At 41.6% G+C, this 21,833-nt stretch overlaps 1 protein-coding gene and 1 non-coding gene across 2 annotated transcripts in view; both read right to left on the bottom strand.

Moving 5' to 3' along the window:
* The window catches only part of PLEKHG7 (pleckstrin homology and RhoGEF domain containing G7), an 82,582-nt gene that overhangs the window by 50,386 nt on the left and 10,363 nt on the right, over positions 1 to 21,833 (bottom strand). The window contains 9 exon segments of the mRNA XM_067698710.1: positions 491 to 604; positions 4,407 to 4,488; positions 4,490 to 4,506; positions 5,362 to 5,457; positions 8,551 to 8,694; positions 9,667 to 9,725; positions 9,728 to 9,749; positions 14,884 to 14,924; positions 17,763 to 17,890. Coding sequence (XP_067554811.1) covers positions 491 to 604; positions 4,407 to 4,488; positions 4,490 to 4,506; positions 5,362 to 5,457; positions 8,551 to 8,694; positions 9,667 to 9,725; positions 9,728 to 9,749; positions 14,884 to 14,924; positions 17,763 to 17,890 — 703 coding nt within the window.
* Positions 4,979 to 5,080, bottom strand: LOC137203035 (U6 spliceosomal RNA). Its single transcript, XR_010932868.1, has one exon. It is a non-coding gene; the product is annotated as a U6 spliceosomal RNA (small nuclear RNA).

The raw sequence follows: 21,833 nt of genomic DNA, 5'->3' as shown, positions 1-21,833 counted from the left end.
TTGGGACCCATAGCCACCATGCTGGACAACTTCAGGGGCAGTGTTTACACTGTGTGCTCTGACGTCCTCCAGGAAGCACCATTCACACAGAATACAAGGTAAATGGTGCGCCCAGCTTTTGTGCAACAGGACCTTGCTGGGGCCAAATCCTGCAAGAGCCAAACCTCTAGTAACAAACAAAGCCTCAGTTCCTACTCTAGTTTTCTCACCAATTCCTTCCAAAAACAAACCAATGAACAAATAAAGCACTGTAAAGCTCCAGCCAAAATCTCAGGAGGGACATTAGATGATCAGTGTTTCCAGAAGTGCACCATTTAAAATCCTAAGTATGCAGAGGATGATGTCTTTATAAGGAAAGCAGGTTTGTAGTTAAAATGTATGGTTGATCATTTATTTTCCTTCTTTCCCATTTAATTTGGGTCTAATAATCCCTAGTACCTGTTATATCCAAAGAGTCTCAGGAAAAATATAAAAGAACCTGGTACTTTACTTTTAAATAAATTCCGAAGTCCCCTCTCTGCCTCAGACTCTCAAGATAAAAGACAGCAGCTGAGTAATTCAGGCAGTAGGTCTGGTGGCTCTGACACAGGCTTCCTTGGAAATACTGCAAGAGGAGAAGGACAGAAGGAGAATGATTGGAAGCAAAGAGAGCACAGACAGACTTTCTCTTTCTCTTCACTTTTATCAGCAACTAGAACAGGGAAAGTGGAGGAGGCACCATTATCAAGTAGGAGCTATGACTGCATGGATAGTAACAGGTAATCTTCAAAATAAACATTGTTTAAAAAACCCCCGATATCCCTATAATAAACAGTTAACTCCTCAATAAGTTGCCTTTTTTTTTTTTTTTTTGCCCATAAAGAAAGTTCTATTTAGGACATATTGATTTAATTCACCCTTGCACTTATGCTTTGTTGAGGCCTACACACCACACTGCATGGAACCTGATAACAAACACCTCCTTTGGTTTCACTGCTCATGTTGTTGATGTCAAGCTTGTGTTCGTAGTAAGTGATTAAAGTGACAACATCTGACCTTTCACGAAATCTTCCTCAAAAATATCCACATACTGAATTCTCCTTCCAGCTTCTAAAAATAGAGAGTCAAATTTGGGGCACCTCTACTAAATGTAGTTTCGTAGCGTGCGTTTTATGTGCTTGTCTTACCCAATCTAACACTTGTGTTCCTTCTTCATTATGCTTACGTAATGCCTTAAACTTGCTATAATGACTACACATTCGTAAGCCATATCAAACTTATTTTAAAATGAGGCAAGTGGCCAATTCGTATGTATACATTCATATGTATAATGGTCAAACTGGGCACATCTCAGTTAAGTGTCTGTCTCGGGAATGACAGTTATTCTTTTCGCTTCACCAATGTTTCTGGCTCCTTACTGGCAGACACTCTCTTTAGGAATCCATAGTGCCTACCACGTTGCTAAGCCTACGTGCTCCTTGATAGGTTTATTAATTAGTATAATGAGTAATGGGTCCCATTAGGGAATTTCCAATAGTGTCATAATGTGGTGAATGGGAGAAGGAAGACGCACTTGCTGGTAACATTATAACTGCAGTGAGTAGAGACAGCAGACCAAGCCTAACAGGCCAGTAAAGGAAGTGACAGTAGTAAAGGCAGAAATAACAAAAACCTAGAAAAATATTTTGCTATAGGACCTCAGAAGACAAAACGCTATGGGGGGAAATGTCAAGTTTTGCCTTCAAGAAGAAGTAATTTGAAAGCTGATAATGTGAATTAATTTTTTCCTGGGGGGTTGGTGATAGCTGGGGGCTTGGAAATAAACAGAAGGTTTTCTCACAGGTCACCTTGAGATGCTTGAGAAAGGCCATTATGAGGAGCCTGCTGTGAAGACCATAAACAGTCAGGCTTAGAAATGCAGCTCTACAACCCACTGGCTACGTGAACTTGGCCAAGTGATTTAACTTCTCCAAGCCTCAGCTTCCTTCTCAGCGACTTCTCAGATGGCTTTTGTGTAGATAACAAACGTCCCAATCTTCCACTGGTGAGCTTCTTGTGAGACACCGTGGTAGACTGTTATCACTGCTCATCTAGTTCCCCTTCCTGGGGAGGAATATATAGGCCCACTCCACCGAGGGTAAGCTTGGCCATGTGACTTTCTTAGGCCGATGAAATGTGAACAGACATGCCAGAAACTTGAAGAGTCAGTAAGAGCTCTGCCTCAGTCTCTTACGTCTTTGCCCTTGAGACTGGTAACATTCCAGGTGGTGGGTGCTCCCTCAGCAGCGGTCCCAGAGCGAGGACAAAGTAGGAGCAGAGCATAGGTGAGATATGAAACCAAGCCACTGAGATTTGGAGTTTGTTCCTGTGGTGTAACTGAAATTAACCTGACTCATGTAGGCCTTTTTAAATTTAGGAAACACTTTTATAGCCCATCTTTACACATCTGTAATGTAACAGGAAGCATTCATATGTGGGTATTATTATTGACTTTCAGCAAAGAGTCTATGCTGTAGTAGGCTGTAAGTGCACTTACGCTACAGTCTGAATATGTGTGTTCCCCTCAAATTCACATGTTGAATCCTAACCCCCAATGTGACAGTATTAGGAGGTGGGCCCTTTAGGAGATGATTAGGTCATAAAGGTGGAGCCCCCATTAATGAGATTAATGCCCTTATAAAATAGGCTCCAGGCAGCTGTCTAGCCCCTTCCGCTATGCAAAGGATACAGTAAGAGGTCTTTGACTGGAAGAGGGCCCTCACATGACCTGGGCACTACCCTGATCTCAGACTTCCACCCTCCAGAACTGTGAGAAATTGATTTCTGTTGCTTATAAGCTACGCAGTCTGTGGCACTTCATTATAGCCGCCTGAGCAGACTAAGACAACTTACGTGTTTTGATGAGAAGTTGATATTTCTCCAGACTATTTACTAAAAACTACATTAAAAATAAATTCTAGGATGCCAGATCTTGGTGCTAATTTCCCAAGCAAGATGTCAGCCTTTAGATGAATATTCCCGGATGTTTGCCACCAGCTTCTATGTCCCAAGCAAGAGCCACAAAATGAAACACCCAATATAATGGGTGTTTATGCTCTCTTGTGCTTCCACTCATTACCATGAGAAGAGGATGACCAGGCTAATGCACTGATCCAAGGAGATGGATAGAGCCAAGTGGAGCAAAGCCCACCAGTTGTCCTAGCCTTTGATGGAGTAAAGAAATTATCAAGAAAACCAAGGGGACTTCAGACCTTGAACCAATACACATCCAAATATTCATGTCCATTATGTAACTTACTAAGGGCTCTGCCCCTTTGATTAACAAAAACAAAAAATGTGTATCATGTGATGGTCCTAAAAAAAAGATAATTTCTGACTCTAAAGGAATTGAGAGAGTGTGAGATTTTCGGTAATTCCCAACACTTTACATTCTTTCTCTTGTTTTTCAAAGCTTTTCTTATTCTAATCTGCTTTCGAAGGTCACTGAAAGATCTCCCCACTTTATACCTAATTTTTGCTTGTTTTGCCTTGTTAAACTGTCCTTCTTCTTCATATCTCACCTCAAGCATCATCGCCCCAGGAAGAATTTCCTGTCTGTAACTACTTCACCATCTGCCCCAACCTAGAAGTTTTCCTTCATAATATCTATGTTCCTTTTTTCCCAAGCATTGATCTCAATTTGATTATATAATCATTAGTGTCATCATTGGATTAATTTCTTCCCCACTAGACTGAAAACTCCCCCAAAGCAGGGGGTGTGTCTAATTCTGCACATTACTGTGCACAGGGTATCAGTCCCACACGTAAGTACTTAGTAAGTGCTCGATAAACCTCAATCTATGTTTCTTTAAGTAGATTGCAACAATTTAAATCTTGCTAAATGAGCATAGACAGGGACTGAATTAAAAAGCTCAAAGTAGGGGAAGAGGTTCAAATACCTACTTAAGAAAAAAAATAGCATTTATCAGACCACGGGTACAAGTTTTCCTCTTTTCTCCTCCTTTCATACACAGAAGTCTTATTAAGGGTGTTAATGGATTTGAAGGTTTATTTTGTTCCTTTCAGAGAGCCTGGCACTTTTGTTAGAAGAACAACTGAACCATGTAATTAGCCTACACAAACTACTGCCATGAATACAGCTTTAAATTGAAGTCATTTGAAAACCAGACTTGAAAAGGGCTTTTCCATGCATGCAGATTTTTGTCTTAATAAAACCCACACAGGAGAGATGACAATGGAGAAACAGATTCTGCAAGTTATTTCTGAAAATGTTGATTGGTGGGGAAAGGGATAGTTCCCTTGTGGGAGGGTGCAGGTGGAACCTTCCCAGGAACAACAATAACAACGATTAAGGAGATATAAACAACTATCCTGAGAGGTAGGTGAATTTATCACATAGAAGCTGAGATCTCCCATACGGATTTTACCTTTGTGAGCACAGAAATGAAATCCAACGATGGTAAAGTCTCAGAAGTGTCGACATAGTCCTTGAAGATGTGGAAAAGACTTCACAAAACCAAAGCTTGTCTAGGGCGAGAGAGAAAGAAAACAAGAGTAGGTATACTTCCAGGGGTAAGAAATAAAAATCTGATGAACTTCAAATGTCATTCTCACAGATGTTTTCCATTTCAAATTTATCTCCTGGCAAAATTCAAAGATTTATTTTCCTCTACTTTCCAATACATATTTTCTTATAAGTTTTTCTTATAAATGAATTCTTGTTGGTACCTCACTTCCTTTTTTAGAGGAAAGATATTATTTATTTATAATATATGTGAGAAAGAACATTCATTTGACAATAGACATTTACGGTGATGACGGAGATCTTAGGAATTCTTTTTTTGTATTTAACATCATTTATTGAGGAAATTCATGTATTCAACATTACTTATTGAGACTTCCCATGTACTCAGCACTGTTCAAGGTCTTCTGGATACAGCAGTGAACAAGATGGGTTCCTGAGCATATTCTAGAAGGTGTTCAGAGCTTGTATTCTAGAGGAAATATGGAACATTGACCAAATTTTTGTGTCATCCTTGCATAGGAACCATGCTAATCCTTTTATCGCTCCAATTTTAGTACATGTCCTGCTGAAGTGAGCCCTATGTTTACTTTCTTAAAGAGCCATGGAAGAATTTTTTAAAATGTTACTAAAGGCTAACTAATAACTGCCATCTATTGGAAAGATACCAATGGATGTGTAGGTTTCCTTATTAACCTGAACTCCCGACCATAAGATTGAATGGGGATGAAATATGGAAGAAACCATATTCCATGTTCCAATATGGAATACAAGCCAGAAGAATAGACTAAGCATGAATTTTCATCATCCTCTGGTGAATTTTAACACATGGCTACTGGAATCTTCCTACTTTGGCTCACCTGACTTAACTCCTCCAGGTTTGCAAAAAGTCTCCATAAATCCACATCCAGGAGATAGTCATGAGTCTGTAGGTATTTTAATGTATTCATGAAGATCTTAAAAAAAAAAAAAAAAGCACATTACTTTGTTTTTCAATTTTGATATTTGCCCTTTGCAAGAACATTAAACATAAACCTCCCGAGTATAATTTTACAAAACAACTTGGAGATCAGTATTTTCAATCGTTAAGAGGTGTGCTAAACACGAATGATGACATTTAAGCCCCCACAGAACACACGGGAGAGGTGCTCTTCTGTGTGAAGCTGCTGCTGCTTTGTGAGCCCTAACAACACTCCTGTTGAACATAATCTGTTCAGATGGGCTTTCTCTGCTCCCAGTGCCAAAGAAATCGCCAAGGTTCTCTTCTTGCCAACAGCACGTGAGACCAAAACAACATTCATACTGAGTTCTTATTTATTCCTTTCTCTGTGAAAGACCCAAATGTCCTTTACTTTCAGGAAATTAAAAATAGAGAACTAATGAGTTAATACCTGATAACTGGTAAGATGTTTAGATGTGGATAAAGCCATTAAATATTAATGAAAACACTGAGAGAGGCTTTATGTCATTACTTGATTTGATGTTTTCCTACAAGAGAAAAACTACAGCAAGTCGATCCTCACAGAATACCTGCCTCTCATTCTATAAACTAAAGAGAGATCAATTTATTGAAACAGGAATACTTTGTATAAATATGATGAAGCATTCAAAGGGACCAAATATTTCAAGAACTATAGGTGTGAAAAGACTGGACTTCAGACCACCAGCGTTCTCCAATTCCCATTTCCATATTTCTTAATTAATGCAGTAAATGGTTCTTGAACTTGCATCAGAATCATCTAGAGGCCTTGTTAAACTGGAGGTTAGCGGGACCTACCCCAAGTCTTTCTGATTCAGTAGGTCTCTGATGGGGTCTGAGAATATGGGTTTCTAACAAGCTCCCAAGTGATTCTGATGCTACTGGTCCAGGGACCACACTTTGAGAACCACTGGCTCAGAGTTTCCCCCAGTCCAGGAAGCATCAGTTGTCTGGAAATCTGTCAATATCCAAGCATTTAAAGCATGTAATTGTAAGAAACAGAAATCATTAGTTCAGATAAATTGGGAAAATTTAGAAAAAACCATCTTTGTGCTATAAGATTATTTTCTTTATAGAAATTTTTGCCATTTAAGGAAAACATTGAGTCTTTCAGTGAATTTATTTTATTATTTGAGTTACAAAGTTCCAATTTACAAGTAACTTTGGGAAATTCATATTGATTGTGTAAAGAGAGGTACTTATATACTTTAAATACACTGGGGCATTTGAAAATAAACTCAAATTGGCTTTCTTTTAAGCAGAAAAATGCTAGTTTAAAAAGCTTATGTAGCTTATAGTGGGATGGAAAGTTCTGTACTGTCTATTAGGGCAAGGGAGGTAGCAGAGCTCACAGGGTGAGTGCTCTGCAGTGAACATCTATTGGGTACCACTCAGATTCAGTGCCCCCCCTTCCCTAATATCATCCCAGTTTTCACCTCAGCATCTACTCTTCCTCATACCTTGAATGTGATCATCTTAAGCCAATGAGCACTTTCCTTCCTTATCCGGGTAGCTGGCTCAGAAGTGGGCATGTGACTTAAGCCAGTCCAATCAGAATGACAATCAAGACTTTGGCTATGAGTGCGCTGAGATTCTCTCTCTCTCCCTTCTATTTCTCACTCTCTCCGTGGCCTCAAGGACAGCAGTCACTCTGTGACTACAACAGAAGCCACACACAGGATGACACTGATATTGTGGAAGGCAGGGATGAGGGACGAAAAGAAATTTTGTCCTTGCTTTTGATCCCCTTGATCAAACCAACCTTGAATTCTGTCTCAACTCTGGACTTTACAGTCACATGGGTCAATAAGATCCTTACTTAAGCTAGTTTTCTGTATCCTGATACAGTCTCTAAGTTTTAACTTTCTGAGTGTCTTTGTGGTTTACATTTTGCTAAAGTACTTAGCAGTATGACTGTCACAATAAATATTACTTACAGAAAAGAACATCTGTCTAGCACTTGATAGATTTCAAAGGAAACTAATCTGATCATCTCAATGATCAGATGTTATTAGACAGTCAGAGACAGTACTGTCATCTCTCTTTTATAGCTTAGAACAGGAATTGTCAAACGACAGCCTGTGGGATAAATCAGGTCTGCTACCCATTTGTGTGAATAAGGTGTAACTGTAATACAGCCACACACATTTCTTTACAAATTATCTATGGCTTCTTCTGCACTGCAATGGAGGAGTTGAGTAGTTGCAATAAAGACCACATGGCTGGCAAAGCCTAAAATATTTACTATCTGGACATTTACAGAAAGCATGCGCCAACTTGTGTTTTATGGAATGGAGGACTAGACTTTCCTAAGTTCACATGGCAAGTCAGAGGCAGATCCAGGACTTGAACTCGTGTCTCCCAACACAGTGCCTTTTCCTGTGTAAGGGAGCAGCCAGGATTCAAAAATGCTTATGGGCAGAGGCAACCTTTGGAGCAATGTGGCCCATCCTCCTCTGTGGTCTTAGAAGGCATTTGCTCCCTTCCTATCCTTTGCCCTGTGGTTCTTCTATAAGGAATTCTCTGCTCAGAGCCTCCCCAGATCAGGGCTACTGCACTGCACAACCTCAGGAGCACCATTTACATGACAGACATCGTGAACACACCGTATAATCCATCCCTCCCCACCCACCCCCACGTTACACGTGGATGGTTGCCCTGAAAATCTGTGGCTCTGTAGCTGATAAAAAGCATTTGCCTGGCACTGTTCATAAGGGAGTATAAGAGCCAAAAGAGGAAGCTGAACGAAGGTGGGATGGTCGCCTTGAGGGTGGCTGTGAGCTCCCTGACTTGAGGAGTATGTAAGCACAGGGTGAGAATCAGGCAGAAGAGATTCAGACATCACATGGGGAGCTGGAAGATCTCACCCAATCCTAAGAGGCTATGTTTAAGAAAAGAATGAAGAGAAACCAAGTTGCAGATAACCAAAAATAAACAAAATTTCCTTAAGATCCTCTGAAAGAGGGGAGCCCACCCCATACTTCCTTCCTTCCTTCAGCATGGAAGAGAGAAACAAGTCCCTAAAGAAGCAGTGTTTTCCATCTACTACAAAAAGTAAAGCCAGCATTACCATCTTAAGAACTAATAAATGGTCCAAGAAATAAGTGCATTCACTCGTGAAGAGTTCCCACACAGCCTCTTGCTGCTTTCTCAAGTCTAATTGATTAGTAGGAAGTTTTTGATGTGTTTCCACGACTTCATTCCAGGTCTTATCCTGTATGTGGGAGAAAAGAGAGAACAAAACATTTCGATGGGTTGACCTGTTCACCCTTCCTCTGACTTGCAGTACAGCAGGAACAAGCAATCCCCCAAATCATGATTTCTCACTGAAAGCCCCAGACATCCCTCTGGGTAGAGTTATCTAAACCACAGTTCTCTCTGCATGGCTTTGGGGTATCAATTCCTCCCACGCATGGGATGGACATGCTATTTTTAGTTTAAAATGAAAACGAATTCAAATTGATGTTTTGAACTATGCTTGTGAATTTTATAAGTCCTTTTCAGTTTTTTGCAAAAAAAAAAAAAAAAAAAACCCACCAAAAGAACCCCAAACCCGGAACTGGGAAGTCTGATCCAGGTTCCACTGGTAAAACTTGTTGAAATTAATTACTGAAGAATCATGAAATAAGAGACAAAGCTTTTAAGAGACCTTCAGAAATTGTCTTATCAAAACCAACTTGTTTTGTAAATGAGGAAACTAAGGCCCAGAGGGGAATGGTTGTAACAACTATTAACATTTGTACAGGGCTTCATGGTCTACAAAGTGGTCTCACGTCCATTACCTTACTTAAGGTGAAATGACTTTCCTGAGATTTCAGTGTGCTTTACAGCAGCGGTCCCCAACCTTTCTGGCACCAGGGACCGATTTCGTGGCAGACAATTTTTCCACAGAGGGCGGGGCGGGGGGATGGTTCAGGAGGTAATGCGAGCGATGGGGAGCGGCAGATGAAGCTTTGCTCGCTCGCCCGCTGCTCACCGCCTGCTGCGTGGCCCAATTCCTAACAGGCCTCGGACTGGTAGGGTTGGTGACCCCTGCTTTAGAGAGAGCAGACCTCGGTCTGCCCAGGTCTGGGCTTCTCTCTTGCACTTTGCTGTTATTATGAACAAGCCAATAATCTGACAACTTAAAATAATGGCTGAAACAACAAAAAAAGCTATGCCACACAGAAAACAATGCATGAGATACCTTCAGTCTGTGGAACCCATAGTCCCTGAAGTCTGTAACCTTCAAAGAGGAGAGGCAGATATGTGCTTGTGTTTGTCTTTGCCCTCCTTAAAGATTGTTAGAAACAGGATTTTCAATCTTTTAACAACACACCTTTGGCAGCCTCGGCATCTTTGGTTCATTGTCCAACATGCATGAGAACAGACTGCACATTTTGTCTATGAGTCACTAACAGGTGAGACACCATTTCTGAGCCACAGTCTGACCCACAGGACCTCAGAATGTCAGACATGGAGGACAGAGGCTGGTGAGGATGTCTGATGCAAATCTCTCATTTTACTAATAGGAAAAAGAAAAAAAGACAGAGCTCAGAACACTCCTATAGCAAATAGATGGATTTCAGTCTAGCACATATCTTGTGGTCCTGGAGTCCTCATATTCTAACTTTTCCAAATGTTGGATCATAGAAGTTTACCATGAGAAGGGGTCTCGGATGTCTTAGTTCAACCCCTCACTTAGTAGATGACTAAATAAAGCCCAGAGCGTTAAAGCAACTTCTTAACACGATAATTCACAGCTGGAGAATACCAGGATATGCTAGAAACTCTAGTTTCCTTAGGATGGAACCTCTGATTCATTTTTGTTATAATTTTTATTTTAAATAATATTAGTTAAAAAATTGGATTACAGGGCTTCCCTGGTGGCACAGTGGTTGAGAGTCCGCCTGCCGATGCAGGGGACGCGGGTTCATGCCCCTGTCCGGGAGGATCCTGCATGCCGTGGAGCGGCTGGGCCCGTGAGCCATGGCTGCTGAGCCTGCGCGTCCGGAGCCTGTGCTCCGCAACGGGAGAGGCCACAACAGTGAGAGGCCCGCCTACCGCAAGAAAAAAAAAAAAATTGTGTTACAAAGGTAATATATGGTTATTAGAGAAAATCTGAGAAACCAAACCACAAAGAAAAAAAGTTACACAAAGTTAGCTGTAATCTCCACCGCCCCTTCCTCCCCTCGGGGTAACTACTGAAAACCTTTTTCTGATTGTATTTACAATTAATTTTTAATGGTGTCATATTTATACATCCTTTTGTAACTTGCTTCTAAACTTTATCGTGACCTTTCAATTTTTTCTGACTCATTCAATATCCTGGTGCAATGTCATGAATTACCTGCTTAAAGAGCTCATTTTACCAACTAAACCAGGAAGAAGCTATCAAATAACGAAGTGTGAGGCTTTCTAAAGTCAACTTGGCTGCATTTCAAATGAATATTTAGCACAAATCATTTTTCAACTTGTTCTACTGCCTCAGGGCACATGACGCTGGTGTGGATCTAAGCAGTTTGGTGGACATTTTCTGACTTTAGGTTAAGGAGCCAGAGAAGGCACAGCTTATCCGTTGTGGGGAGACAGCTCCCTGTGTGTCTGAAAGGAGACCCCGCAATCGGTTCAGAAAGTGCTAAAGGGCTGTGGCTGACTTCTCTGCTAGGGCTATGGCACTGAAAGAAGAAACTTACTAGAGACTAATAGGCTTCACAGTAGCAAAGGAATCCTGGAGCTGGTTGGGGACCTACACAGCAGTTGGGACGTATGCCTTTTGTTGATGTCTGAAACCACAGTGACTGCATGTTGTGGAAATTAAAAATCAGCAGCCAGTTGGAAAAGAAAGAAGCTGAGGCAATGGAAGAGGCACTGGAGCTGTGGGAAAGGGGGCGCCAGCCCTCTGTCTTGAAGGACAATCACCGTGGCTTTCCAAGGGTCTGAATGACCTCCTGGCCAAAGTGCTTGGTGGATATGCTAGTGAGAAGGGAGGGGACAGTCCTCTTGGAGGAAACATTAACTCATTAGAGTTACAGACCCTTTGTTGGAACCTGTGCTGCTTCCACTATGGTGGCATTGGCTAGGAGACGCAATGAGAAGATGTGAAGGGTATCTGAGAGGATAGGGAGGATAAAGAAAAGAAGCCAAGGTTAACTCTGGGGCCTCAAATTTAATAACTAAGAGACGTGTGGAATGGAAATTTGTAGTAGGCACTGGTGACACGGAACTAGAGTAAAATGGATATACAGTCGTCCCTCAGTATCCTAGTGGGATTGGTTCCAGGACCTCTTCGGATACCAAAATCCTCAGATGCTAAAGTCCAGTTTATAAAATGGATTTACATATAATCCACACACATCCTCCCATACAGTTTAAATCATCTCTAGATTACTTGTAATACATAATGCAATGTAAATTCTGTGTAAATTGTTGCTGGTGGATGGCAAATTCAAGTTTTGCTTTTTGGAAATTTCTGGAATTTTTTTTCAAATATTTTTCATTTGTAGTTGGTTGAATTCAAGGATGCAGAATGTACAGACACAGAGGGCTGACAGTATGAGAATATATGGATTCTGTAGTGGTTGACCTTGAATTGGCAAGCTGGTGGGAGATGCCCCTTCTCCTGAGACCCTAGACCCGATTGACAACTGACCCTGCTTTCATTTAAATGAGGAAGGAAAAATATACAAGCAGTTCATGCAGCTCAATATCAAAAAAACCAAACAACCCAATACAAAAATGGGCAGAACACCTAAACAGACATTCCTCCAAAGAAGATATACAGATTACCAACAAACACATGAAAGATGTGTAAAGATGCTCAACATCATTAATCATTAGAGAAATGCAAATCAAAACTACAATGAGATATCATCTCACACCAGTTAGAATGGCCATCATCAAAAATCTACAAACAATAAATGCTGGAGAGGGTGTGGAGAAAAGGGAATCCTCCTGCACTGTTGGTGGGAATGTAAATTGATACAGCCACTATGGAGAACAGTATGGAGGTTCCTTAAAAAACTAAAAACAGAACTACCATACGACCCAGCAATCCCACTACTGGGCATATACTCTGAGAAAAACATAATTCAAAAACAGTCATGTACCAAAATGTTCATTGCAGCTCTATTTACAATAGCCATGACATGGATGCAACCTAAGTGTCCATCAACAGATGAATGTGGCACATATATACAATGGAATATTACTCAGCCATAAAAAGGAATGAAACTGAGTTATTTGTAATGAGGTGGATGGACCTAGAGTCTGTCATACGGAGTGAAGTAAGGCAGAAAGAGAAAAACAAATACCAGATGCTAACGCACATATATGGAAGCTAAAAAAACGGTACTGATGAACCTAGTGGCAGGGCAGGAATAAAGACGCAGACATGGAGAACAGACTTGAGGACGCAGCGGGGAGGGGGAAGATGGGATGAAGTGAGAGAGTAGCACTGACATATATACACTACCAAATGTATAATAGATAGCTAGTGGGAAGCAGCTGCATAGCACAGGGAGATTAGCTCGGTGCTTTGTGACCACCTAGAGGGGTGGGATAGGGAGGGTGGGAGGGAGACACAAGAAGGAGGGGATATGGGGATATATGTATAGCTGATTTACTCTGTTGTACAGCAGAAAGTAACACAACATTGTAAAGCAATTATACTCCAATAAAGATATCAAATAAGGAAGGAAGGAAGGGAGGGTGGAAGGAAGGAAGGATCCCAGGAGAGGTTGCACCACAGGCCCTGTCTCAGGCCTGCCAGGAAAACAGTCAAATCATGTCCCTAAAGAGGGGCAAAATGAGAAAGATTGGTAAGCAACAGCCTTGGTGACAATGGTATCATAGTTTTACTAACAGTTTATGATTTGAAACTTGTAATGTTTAGACTGTGTCCCTATGGACTGAATGTTTCTTTCCCCCCCAAAAAATCCGTATGTTAAAGCCCTAACCCCACAATGGTATTTGGAGGTGAAACCACTGGAAAGTAATTACACGTAGATGAGGTCATGAGGGTGGGGCCCTCACAATGAGATTAGTACCCTTATAAGATGAGGAAGAGACACCAGAGCTCTCTCTACACCACGTGAGGACGCAGAGAGAAGATGGCCATCGGTAAGCCAGGAAAAGAGCTCTCACCAAAACCCGACCATGCTGGCACCCCGATCCTGGACTTCCCAGCCTTCAGATATGTGAGAACTAATACTGGTTGTTTCAGCCACCCAGTCTGTGGTATTTTACAGCAGCCCAAGGGGAGTAAGACACTCACACAACTTTTTAACCCTTGAAAAAATAATGTGAAAGTCACTCCTATACTTGATTATGGGAACACACAGTTTTCCAAGCCCTGGTTATGAACAACACTAACAATAATATGGCCAGTAACGACTGTCTCAGGCGCCCAGCTCCGGGGTGAGCTTCACTCGCATTATTTGACTCACTTGTCACAACCATCCTAAGAGGCTGCCACTATTACCACCTACTTTTTACACGAAGGACTTGAAGCTGAGAGAGACATGGATTCACTTGGCCAAGGTCACAGGGCAGTACATGGAGCAGCTGGGATTGAAACCTCAGAGGACTTTTAATTTAGCTACAGTAGTTAAGTATCAATGTGTGTGCATCCACAGAACCTCCAAGGTAGATGTCGATAATTGGTGGCCAACTGCAGAGGCCATGTGGGCAGATTTTTAACAGAAAGAAGTGCAGTAACTACTCATAAGGCCCTCCTGGTGCTGCTGGCTGTGGTGTGTAGGTACTGTGGGGAGAACACAGTCAGTCCTTCTCCTTCCTCCTCACTCCAGAAGCGAGGAACACTCCTTCCCTCTGCCCCCAGCATGCTTGCAAGAAAGGCTTCACTGTGGCTAACTCCTGACCTAGGCAGGAAAGAATCAGGCACTACTGATTTCAATTTATAAGTCTTCAATAATTGAGGGTGCAAGAATGAATTTAAAGAAAACCCGCTAGGTCTAACCCAACTGGCTTTCCCAGAAATAGAAGTGTATTTGTGGAATCTGTTTCTGTAATATCTCATTAATTTTTCAATGTTCCCAGTATACTGGGCACAGACTGCAAACTGGGGCATACGCTTGTGCAAGTTTTCTTCATCGAGTGAGCTGTTTCCCACACTGTGTCAAGTTATAAATTTGGAGCTGTAAGGCACTGCAATATTAGGATTGCTTTGTTTTCTTGCAGAGCTCATTAACCACTGGCAATTAGCACCGTATCACTGCAAAAAGCGGCATCATTTGGCAAGTTCTATATCCACTACTATGAATGTGATGATACAATTTAAACTTCATGTGCCATCTGCTGTCATGAAAAGATAAAGTAGGATGAAGAGGCTCTTTAGCCATTTCTTACTTTCCTGGCTACTGGAGGCTTAATTAAAACAAAAATGACAATGCACAACACTCACCACTCCTCTTTTGGAGAAAGGCCATCTTGGCTTTTTGGATTCTGGTGGGTGAAATTAAAGAAGATATATTAGTACTTTGAGTAACTACTGACAGATCAATGGAGTGCTTTACAAAACCTGCTTTTCAAATGAGCCGAACAGAATTTGTCCTGCTTTAATTCTCCTTCTCTTGAGAATGCACAGGATGAATATTTATATTTATGCAGATGAGTAAACGAAGCGATGTTCCAACTGAAAGGCTGGTGTACTATTGCTACCTTATGGTGATATTGTCCTGTTTCAGCCTCCTTTCCCCCCCATCATTCAAGGAGAAATCTATAAAATGCAATAAAATGTTGAGTATTCTTTTAAGACAGAGTCACAGGACTTTAGGGCTGAAAGGACTTAATTTTTATACTGGAAACCACCCCAGCATATGCAACTTCAATAGCCTGACCAAACTTGAGACTCAGAGACTGCATCGGCCTGATAACCCCCAGGTGTGGTTGAGTGTAGATTCCTGAAATAGGGGCACATCAACCCATGTCACCAATCTTTAGGTTGGGGGCTTATTACCTCTATTGGCCACCATCCACATATTCCTTAGGAGTTGCTTTAAATTGAAAAGGAAGTCATTTTTCAGTAACACATTCTTTTGATGATCAGGAAGTAAAGAGATTAGATTGTGGGTTCTTGATTTTTATGTCATTTGCATCAATCTCTAATGCTACCCAGAAAAACGTGGGAATCATCTCTTAGGTTTTGGTGAGATGTTCCGATAACTCAGTACACAAAGTGGATGTTTTAAAGGTTCATCTCTGTTTCTACCAGTTTATCAGGAGACTGCATAATACTTCCATCAGATGAAAGCAATTACCTGAGCAGCATTTACTAAAAATCAGTGTGCTTGAGGGACTTTTCTCATTGGAACCCTGGAATCCAACCGATTATCCTGCTCATTCTGACCACCTTTTTGACCTTTGTAAAGGGGAGATTAGGTGGAACCTCCCTCAGAGACAAATCTGCTTCACCTCTCTTAGGCTTCAAATGCCTGGTGGTAAATTATTATGTACAATTTGAACTGCAATAATTGGGATCTCTTGTCTTAGCAAATTTCTCTCCTCTGCTTTTCTAACTTCAGGGGTAATTTTAGGGCCTTGGGAAATCTTCACAAGTATTCAGAAGAAAATTTAAATTGTGTCTCTATTGAATCCCTAATCTTTTATTATCTTTATTAAATATTAAGTTTTGCTGAATCAGAATCTATATTTCAACAATATCTCTAGGTGATTCATATGCACATCAGAGCTTGAGGAGCACTGCATTAGACCATGATGGGGACATGAGAACTCTATTCTAATCTCCTGGAGAAGAGGGCTTGGAGGGATATGGTGAAGAATGCTGTGTATCTTTTATTACGTGGTATCTACTGTGATGCCAGGCACACATGCCTAGCAGAGAACTTAACAAAGAACAGCATGCAGCAATTATGACCTTGTTCCTTAGCATGCTGGTTCTCAAACTTTAGCTGGTATCAGAATCACCTGGGGGGGCTTATTAAAAAACATACTGCTGGGCCCCACCCCCAGAGTTTCTAATTCAGAAGGTATGGCATGGGACCCCAGAATTTCCCAGGCAATGCTGAAGCTGTTAGTCTGGGACCAGTATTTGAGAAGTACTGCTTTAGTTTTTAACCAGTTTAGAGCATTTGCAAAGCATCACAGAACATGTACTAACCTCTTAAGGTTAGCTGTGCTTAGAACTAGCTCTAATTTCTAGGGGCCTTCCTTGAGTAGATCACTTAATTCCCGCTTGGTTCATTCATTTGGGCATTTGGATTGTTGTGTCATATAGGACAGTAGATGTGAAAGGGCTCTAGAAAGAGTGAAGAGCTATACATATGTTAGTTATGCTTTATTCACAGCTGCCTGTGTAATGGGTGGTTGATGCAGACTGGTGGAGCGTATACAGGGTTAGGAGTCAGGAGTCTCGATCCCATTCCTCTGACACAAACCAGCTGGCACCATGGCTAGGCCACTTCTCCTTCCTGTGTCTCACTTGGCACATATGTGAATGAGGAAAGAGCTTGGTGATTTTCCATGTGTGTTGTCACAGGCTATCCTGGGCTTCTAGGGATGCCTTGGAGGTAAGTCTTTGGGACCTGCCCCATTTTCAAGCACTACAACTCCACCTGGATCTGTTTTATAGACTGGATTTCCAAGTAAGGATTCTTTTGTAAAAAGAACTCTGCTAAGAACAAAACCAGTTTAAAAACTACCAGGATGGATGATGATCTTGAAGTCTCCTTTTGGCTCTCAAAGGCTACCATCAGAATCATGGGAATGTGTCCTGAACACCACAATTGTTCTTTTCTTTCACAACTGAGTTCAAAATGCAGATTTATCCCTAAGGCTGCCTCTCTCTAATCTGCTCTAACAGTAATCTGCTGTCACTGGGCCCGCTGCCTCCCCACGGTACCACCGTGGTTAGAAGATACCAGTGTGAGGTTGAAGGCCAGAACAGGGTGGGGGGTGGCATTACAGCAATGACAGCGACGCTGCCCAACAGCCCAGAGAGGGCATTCTGCTCCAGGATGGTGACCGTCACTGGTGTACCTGTTCCAGGTCCTAGATGCGGGGTATATCATTTGACAAGAGGACCTTTTGAGGCAAGGTCTATACCTTATCCATCTCTGTAAGTGGAATGCCCAATACCAAGAGCGGTATTCAGCTGGTTCCAGTAACTCATGGCTGATGCTCGTCCTAATTGGTGAGACATCTGTTCTAATGTGTCAGTGCCCATGTTCTATTAGTCATTAAATATTCTGAAAATACCCTTTGCTTATTATAACACCCATCCCATAGCAGGTATGTAATATAAGTATGGTGAATGGACAGGACCTGAATTCAGCAGCAGAAGCGGGTGGCACACGTAATTGGCAGCTCCATCTGACACCAGAAGGTCCCTGGGGAACACCTCAAGTCCAGATGAGTTGAGCACCACAGAACTCCTCCTGTGCTCGTAGAATCTGTGTTTAAGAGATGGAAGGAGAGAGCTTACAGCTTACATGCCCATGCGTGGGCACTCGGAAGTGACTGCTGGCAGCCTGATTAATGCCTGCTTTTGCAGGAGGCCACTCCAGGCTCCAGGCATGGAGGGCTGTGATGACCCACACACCGCCCCATGTTTGACACCTTTTTGAGCCTTACTGACTGCTTATGATTTTGACTAATCCAAAGCAGAAAAGCTCACCTGGAAGTGTCAACATAAACATACTGGATATGTCCTGACTCAGGAGGACACTAGGAGAAAGCCCTTAAACACAAGAGTCTTTGCAAATTATGAACATGGCCTCAGAGGGAACAGGATGCATGGGCATGGCCATGGCCACGACACCCCTAGATATTGGAGGCCGATTGTTTAAAGGCAGCCCTTTTGTTTTTCCTAGAGAAAAATGAGGACTGTTGTTGGAAAAGCTTAGCAAACAGGCCTATCTACCTTCTCCTTTCTTCCACCCTATTTCATGAAACTTCCTGTCTGTTGGATGTTCAGAAAATAAATGCTTGACATCAGACACAGTGGGGAGTAGCTCCAAAGCCACTGGGCATTTGCTCTGTGATCACTAAGGAACAAAATGGGTAAGGAATGATTGCATCGAATTGTAAGGATTTTCAGAGCTTCCCCATAATAGCTGTTCAGATATTCCTTTAGTCTATTCTGAGAATAAGAGATGCAATTCCTTCTATTTACTGACCAATGTAACCTCTAAATTCTCTTTTCATCAACAAATAGCTTAGCATATAGGTTGCTTTACATACAAAGGAATTTTGTAAGTCTGACTTAGCCCCTCCTGGCTTCCGATAAACACATTTTTAAAGCATCCACAGAAGCCTTCCATAATCTGGCCCAGTTACCTTCCTAATATTCTTTACTTTGCAATTTATTCTCTGGAAACAGGGAATGGATTGTAATTTCCCACGCAAAATGTTTCACACGTCAGTGACTTAGCTGGGAATGCTCTGCCCTCTCTGAACCTGTCTAACTCCTATTCATCCCATGAGATTTAGGGCCATGGATTACCTAAGTAACTTTACAGGAATTACTTAGATACAATCAGGCTCAGATTTATTCAATTAGCTGCATTTCCTGGCATTTTAAAATCTGTTTTGACTTGCCTTTCTTTTTTTTTTTTAATTGGAGAATTTTAGAGTAATGTTGCAGGCACTGCTAGCTGCCCAGCCAGCATGCATGCTCTCCACTTTTATTATTATCAAAACCCTGCTTTGCTGGGGGTGGCATGTGCCGAGTTAATGCACTGACAAGCCCCGACTCCCCTGCAGCAATCTGGCCAACAAGATTTAAATGGAAGTTGCAGGGTGTGGCTTCTGGGAAAAAATTTTCAAAGGGGACAGAGGTGGCTAGGTTCTTCTTTCACCTTTTGCCCTTTGCCCTTCTTGTTGTCATGAATACGGCTTGATACCTGAAAGTATACCTGTGATCTTGCAAAGATAACAGCAGAACAGGAAAACAGAAGGAGCCTGGCAGGATGCTGACATCTGTCCTGGCCTGGGCTCTGGTTATGTTATAAGAGAAACATTCTTTATTTGCTTAGGTTGTTCTAGTTTGGTTGTTACATGCAGACAAATGCTGTCTTAACTGACACAGATCTCCTCATCCTGGACTTCCTTCTCCAAGAATGTCATCTTTCAGCATTCTGCACTCTTATTTGACTTTTTCACCATCTATTTATGATGAGGTTTGTAACAAAATCATTAAAGTTACAACTTCTCACAACTCTCCCTTTCTTGTTATTTGCCAACCTGATGTCCATGGTGGTTATGAGGTTAGAGGGGCCTGAATTAGGTGGGAGTTGGAAAAGTTACAGTAATTTGAATGAGAAATACAATTCTAGTTTCTTCATTTTGCAAACAGGACATTGGAACTGATACAAAATGAATTAACAGTATACAAATCCAGCCAGGAATTTTCACAGTGTTATGCAAAAGGTATTAGATAACATAAACTTCTTCTTGGGAGCCCCAAGAAGTCCCCTGAAAAGAAATATTAGAAGCTTCCCTGTAAACTTTATACTTCTCTTGATAAAGACCCTGGAAGCATACAATGAGATTTGGTGTTTATGGGGATAGAGGGGATTGGGAAAAGTACAGTAATTTGAATGAGAAATGTAAGCTAGGTAAACTTTGGGAAAAAAGTTTACTCTTTTGAGCTTCAACTCTAGATGGTACACAATCTGATAACTATTATGAATTTGGCATGAGTCTATAAGCTATCTTTATATTCCCTGGAGACCTCAGAGACGACATAACTAATGGTGGAGTGGAAGAATTAGTCTTCCCCGGCCTCCTCTAGGCTGGTTTATATGTTTCTCTTCCATGCTTCTACAGTTCTCTGGAGCAGTGGTTAAGAATGTGGACTCAAATTGCCCGGATTTTAATCTTAGCCGTGTGACCTTGATTGAGCAAGTAACCTCTCTGGCCCTGACTGCCATCTGTGAAATGTAGATAATAATCATATCTACTTCCTGTGTGAGGATCAACTGATCAACATAAAGCGCTTAGATCCATGTCTGGAATTTAGTAAGCTGTCAATAAATGTGATTATGTTGGTTGTTGAATATAGTATAATATGTTCTATTTGTCTGTTTATTCCACTAGACTGCTATCTCCTTCCTTGCAAGAAGCATGTCTTATAATTTGTGTTTGTGGGTGCCCATTTAGTACTCAATCCATTGTTACTGATGAACACGAATGAATAAAAGACTCTTCTGATGTTGTCCTCCCTCGAGGAAAGTACCTTACTTTATAAGGTAGTTTTGCAGATTCATGTCTTATCTCCTCTCCTTTTATCCTAAGTTCCTACCTCCTGGTCTAAATCCCTGTGTTTAGTAAGGGCTCAATAAATATTTGTTCAGTAAATGAATAATAACCAAACCTGTACACACTGAGTCATCCATTGCTCTACTTTCCTGACGTGATCTCCTGCAGAATGTGTACTCCACTAATAGCTAGCTACTCACTGTTCTTTAAACTCACCCTGCACTTCATGCCTCCATGCCTTGGCTCAGGTAGTTTCCATCTGCCTGCCTATCTCCACTGAGCCTGACACACTCATATTCATCTCTAAATTCCCACTTAGATGCTATCCCTCCAGAAGTCTTTTCTGATCTGCTCAGAGAGAGCCAATTCTCTCCCTCCCTACTCCCACCCTGCCTCTTTATAATGATTTCATTGAAGGCTCATGCTGTGTCTTATATATCATAGAGTCTAAGCACCAAGTATAGAACCTGACATAGAATAGGTAATCAAATAAGCTTGTTGAATGAATAACTATGTTGACCTACAGGATGATATCCAGATAGTCCTCAAATGAATTTGCTTTTCCATTCTGGATCAGAATTGTATAATTATATGCATATACAATACACAAAGTGCAATCTGAGTCTCCCCCACAGACTTTAAAGGTGATTAAGTTACCCCTATCCATTTCTTCCTTGTCTGGGCTGCCTTCTGACATAAGGCATCCATTTGGGAGCACATAGGGCAGGTTTTGGAGTTCCATGTGCACATATGGAGCATAGGGAAGACAACTAGCTTGCATAGTGCTTGAGCCATGACCTTGGCTTTGTTGCCTTGGTGTTCAAAACCCAGTGATGCTCACTCTGGAAAGGGGGGCATGCCCCTGGGAAGGCATAACAGAAGCTCTGATGACATTCTTATGTTCATCAGAAGAGGGCACTGGTTAATAAAAATATCAAGAATTACAGTTATAACCAGAGACTTAGGAAAACAACAAGAAAGAACATCTGCACATACTAACATGAAGAGACATGAATTGGTACAGAAAACATGCCCGTGCATCACCCATGCCTGGCAGCCGACTAGATTTCTGGGCACTCTGCACAGGATCCCATGCCTGTGTCAGCCAGGGTTGCTCATCATTGGATGAGTGAT

The sequence above is a fragment of the Pseudorca crassidens genome, chromosome 11, assembly GCF_039906515.1.
Source record: "Pseudorca crassidens isolate mPseCra1 chromosome 11, mPseCra1.hap1, whole genome shotgun sequence".
Classification (NCBI taxonomy): Eukaryota; Metazoa; Chordata; class Mammalia; order Artiodactyla; family Delphinidae; genus Pseudorca; species Pseudorca crassidens.
Note: the sequence above shows the minus strand (reverse complement) of the source record. Positions and strands in the feature narration are given on the sequence as shown.